At 34.1% G+C, this 3,932-nt stretch overlaps 1 protein-coding gene across 1 annotated transcript in view; it reads left to right on the top strand.

Moving 5' to 3' along the window:
* The window catches only part of LOC107689035 (spondin-1-like), a 164,402-nt gene extending 161,219 nt beyond the window's left edge, over nucleotides 1–3,183 (top strand). Inside the window, exon 13 of the mRNA XM_016486904.1 lies at nucleotides 1,824–3,183. Within this exon, the coding sequence (XP_016342390.1) occupies nucleotides 1,824–1,987 (164 nt within the window). The 3' untranslated portion in view covers nucleotides 1,988–3,183. The remainder of the gene's footprint in view (nucleotides 1–1,823) is intronic.
* The last annotated feature ends 749 nt before the right edge of the window (nucleotides 3,184–3,932 follow it).

The following is a 3,932-nucleotide window of genomic DNA, read 5'->3' on the forward strand; positions in this document are numbered from 1 at the left end:
AACAGTATTAAGAACCGCTGCTTTAGAACATTGATTTTGAAACTTGTGAATCCATTAGAATCGTTAGAAGACAGAATCGCGATTCATGTATGAATAGATTTTTATGTGCACCTCTAGTTTTCTCTTCCTCTTCGCTAAAGCAGCGCAGCATGGCCTCGCCCCCTTTGTTGCCTTTTCCTGAGGGTGGGGATTATCTGTGTTTGTTACGTCACGAACCCGGGAAGTAAATTATTGTAGGCCCTACCAGCCATTTTTGTAGGAATTCAACTGCCAGAATTTTAAAAGATAATATCTCCGTTTGCATTGAACTTTCAGCTTCGTAACTTTGCAGATATTGTTTATGCTCAAACAGCAACATTACACACTAACTAACGTTAAAAAAGTGAAATCGCAATGAACCACCCCTTTAATACATTTATAGATTTTGCACACTATAGTACACTCTCTTCTCCGGGTCAGAACAATTCCATAGCGATAGCGTAAAGGCCACAGCCACAAATTAAATAATTATTTTTTTTCCTGCTTACAGGCACTCTAAAATGACGGGCTGATGGCAACACCCTAAAACTCAGTTTGTAATGGGTGGTCAACAGTGCAAAGAATAACCTGGACTCTCTTAAGTACATAATTATGAACATTTTCTGAAGGATCCATCTGATCTACACCAATAATCTTCCCTGCTACCTATACAAGGCTACTTAACCATTTTTATTTGTCAAACTTAAAATACCATACCAATGCCAAGCCACAATACAAAAGCAAAGGACAGATACGATAAAAGTGTGTGTAAAACAATATAATCATAGTAGAACAAACTCTAAAGTATTTTAACTTCCTCAAAAAACAAAAAAAAGCTATGTTGAGTCCTTTTGCAAATGGACAAAAAAATAGGTTGGAAACTCAACTTATTGTCAGTAATCACCCCCAAGTATTTATGAGTATCAACAATTTCAATGTCTAAACCTTTAATTGTTGTCATCAAAGGACAAGGTGGGGACCTCCTATAATCAATCACTATGTCCTTCGTTTTATTAACAGCATATACTGGACATCTGGGTGGAAAATCATATACATCTGGGACAGCATGAGGGTTAGTAAATGATGAGAACATTTTCATTTTTGGGTGGAATTTCCCTTAAATCATCACCATTACATGTCAGCATTTTTTTTGTTAGTAAGCCAGTGTAACATTGCTGCTGACATTCACCATTAGCAATTCTGCATCATCACATCACCGCTAGAGATACTGACCTTAGAAAATTAGTATCATGATATGACTTATACACTTATGTCAAATAAGCATCATAACATTACCACTGAAGACACTGACACTGTATTTTAATAAATTAGAATTATAACATCAATACTACAGATGCAGACATTCTTCATTAGTATTTCTGTACCATTACATTGATACTATGGATACTGGGGCTCTTTTTAGTACATCAACATCATACCATCATGGCTAGCTCTTTTTTTTTCTTGACTCCATCATAGACATAACATTAAATTACACATGTCATTACAACATGTCAATAAATTTGTAATTATGCATCATAGCATCACAGCACTACAAATGTCAACACTCTTTCCGATGGCAAATCAGCATCACAATATCACCACTGCAGGTGTTACAATTCTGTTAATACTGTAATTCTGTTTAATAACATCGCCTCTACAGATGATAGAAAAGCTCTCCTTTACTAATTCATAACATCATAACAAAACCACTACAGACAGTGTCTCTGAATATAAAGGCAGATGATTAATTGATCTTACTGCCACTAACAACTGTTGTATCTGGGCTAAATTTATTCCTACAGGATGCAAAATGAAGCCGTGGGCTGCATGGACTGACTGTACCAAGCTGTGTGGTGGGGGGATCCAGGAGCGGTTAATGACGGCCAAGAAGAGATATAAGAATGCACAACTAACTAGCTGTAAAGAACGAAAGGAGATACGGGCCTGCAATGTCCATCCCTGCTAGGGCTGTACTGAATGGGCTTGTGTGATGGGACCCAATCTAGATTATGAACAGACTGTGAGACACTGTCTTGCAATATATTTAATGCTCTCTGTTTCGGGTTGGAAAGCTGCAACAGGTAGTCAGTTATTTTTACTTTTATTTTCTAGAATTTATCGTGACCCAGGCATTGTCTAGCCTGTAAAGGAATGGGAAACCAAGAGGGAGGGTGCTCAGAGTTGCTATGTACTATACAAATCCAGATGTATTAATATGCTTTAGTATTTGAGAGTAACAGCTCTCTGTGAAGCTTTGAAGAGGGGAGTTCTTTTGAAGACTGATTTTTCACAAGCAGGATCATGTCATATTAAAGCTTAATGTGTTCTGACATGAAATGCAAAACAAGTTTCTCCTTTTATACTCTGTGATCAGATCACACACACACACACACACACACACACACTATTTTTTTTAATCACAGTCTTACATGTCAGACATCATGTGAAGTGATCCCCCCCTGCTATGGCAGGTACCCATGTTCACATTTAATCAGAAGATTAGAATCGCTATGGCCATAAATATTCAGAGTTTGGGAGTTTTATTTCTGTTTTATTGGTATGTACAGTATTCATCAAGGTCTTGTTTAAATGTAGGTATTAGAATGTAAAATTCTGAGGTACAATAACTAACTCAAACCCTAAATTTGTACATTTGGATAGACACTGAAACGTACAATATGGACATATTGAGAACATATAAAATCTAAACACTATTATGTATTTACAGCTATAGAAACGTGACATATTTACAAATCTTTTATGTCATAAATATATTTGTATATTTACATTTTTACCATTTTATAGATATATTTTAGATCCCTTGACCCTACCCCAAACCTAAGCATAAAGATAACAGACTAATAAGTGTAAGCACCATAATTTATTTATTGTTAAATTGTCAAAATGCAGTACCAAAGCAGTCCAAGTGGCTAATGTATTTCAGTCACAGTACACTCTGGCAGAATATAATAGTTTTGTGTGTGGTTTAGAGTAGAATTTACAGAAGTATCAGCAGAAGCTGTTAATCGCTGAAAATCGTATTCCAATATACTCCGTGAAGGTGCACATATCTCCTTCAAATGCATATATTAATTTTAAGGTTTTAAAGTGCAGTCTAGTTTAATATCTAATGTTATGTAATCCTTTTAAATTGAATGTCAACTGTGTTTGATCCAATTGAAAACGTAACCTAATTATAAATGCAAAATCAGACTATTTATTAATTAATTATTCATATACATGCTTGTCTGTAAAGTTCTTCATGTAAATAATTCGTTTTAGATGCTATTAATACATCAGTATTGTACGTTTTGTTGTCTATGCAAATGTAGGTAAATAAAACCACACAAATACAAATGCTCATGAGATCGCGTTGATATATTGCACAGTTTCTTGCAAAATTGTTTACTTGCATCTAAAGAGTGCTATTCTGTTTTGATATCTTAAATGACTATTACTTTTTATTTCACTTAGCTCCTCAGTATACAGTGGCCAAAAAAAAAAAGACACCTGAAATCAGACTTGAAAAGTATGATTTTTCATTGCACTGGAAGATACAATATCAAACCAAATGACATCTGAAAACACTGAAAACAAATGTCACACAAGTACAAGTTACACACAAGTAGCAGAGTACAACAACTGTAGTCCATATCTAAAGTCCAGAAACATCTGACAATGTTTGTTTAATAATTTAAATCCCAACAGATATGTTGAAAAATGTGCTTGTATAATGTTTAAAATAAATGGCCCATGGTTTATATATATATATATATATATATATATATATATATATATGTATATACATATTATACATATGACAAAAAGAAAACAAGTAGATAATAGAAAAAGGAAAGAGACGATTTTAATAAATAATGGTTTTGTACACTAACAAAATAAAATAATCATAA

The sequence above is a fragment of the Sinocyclocheilus anshuiensis genome, unplaced genomic scaffold (assembly GCF_001515605.1).
Source record: "Sinocyclocheilus anshuiensis isolate Anshui unplaced genomic scaffold, SAMN03320099.WGS_v1.1 scaffold866, whole genome shotgun sequence".
NCBI lineage: Eukaryota > Metazoa > Chordata > Actinopteri > Cypriniformes > Cyprinidae > Sinocyclocheilus > Sinocyclocheilus anshuiensis.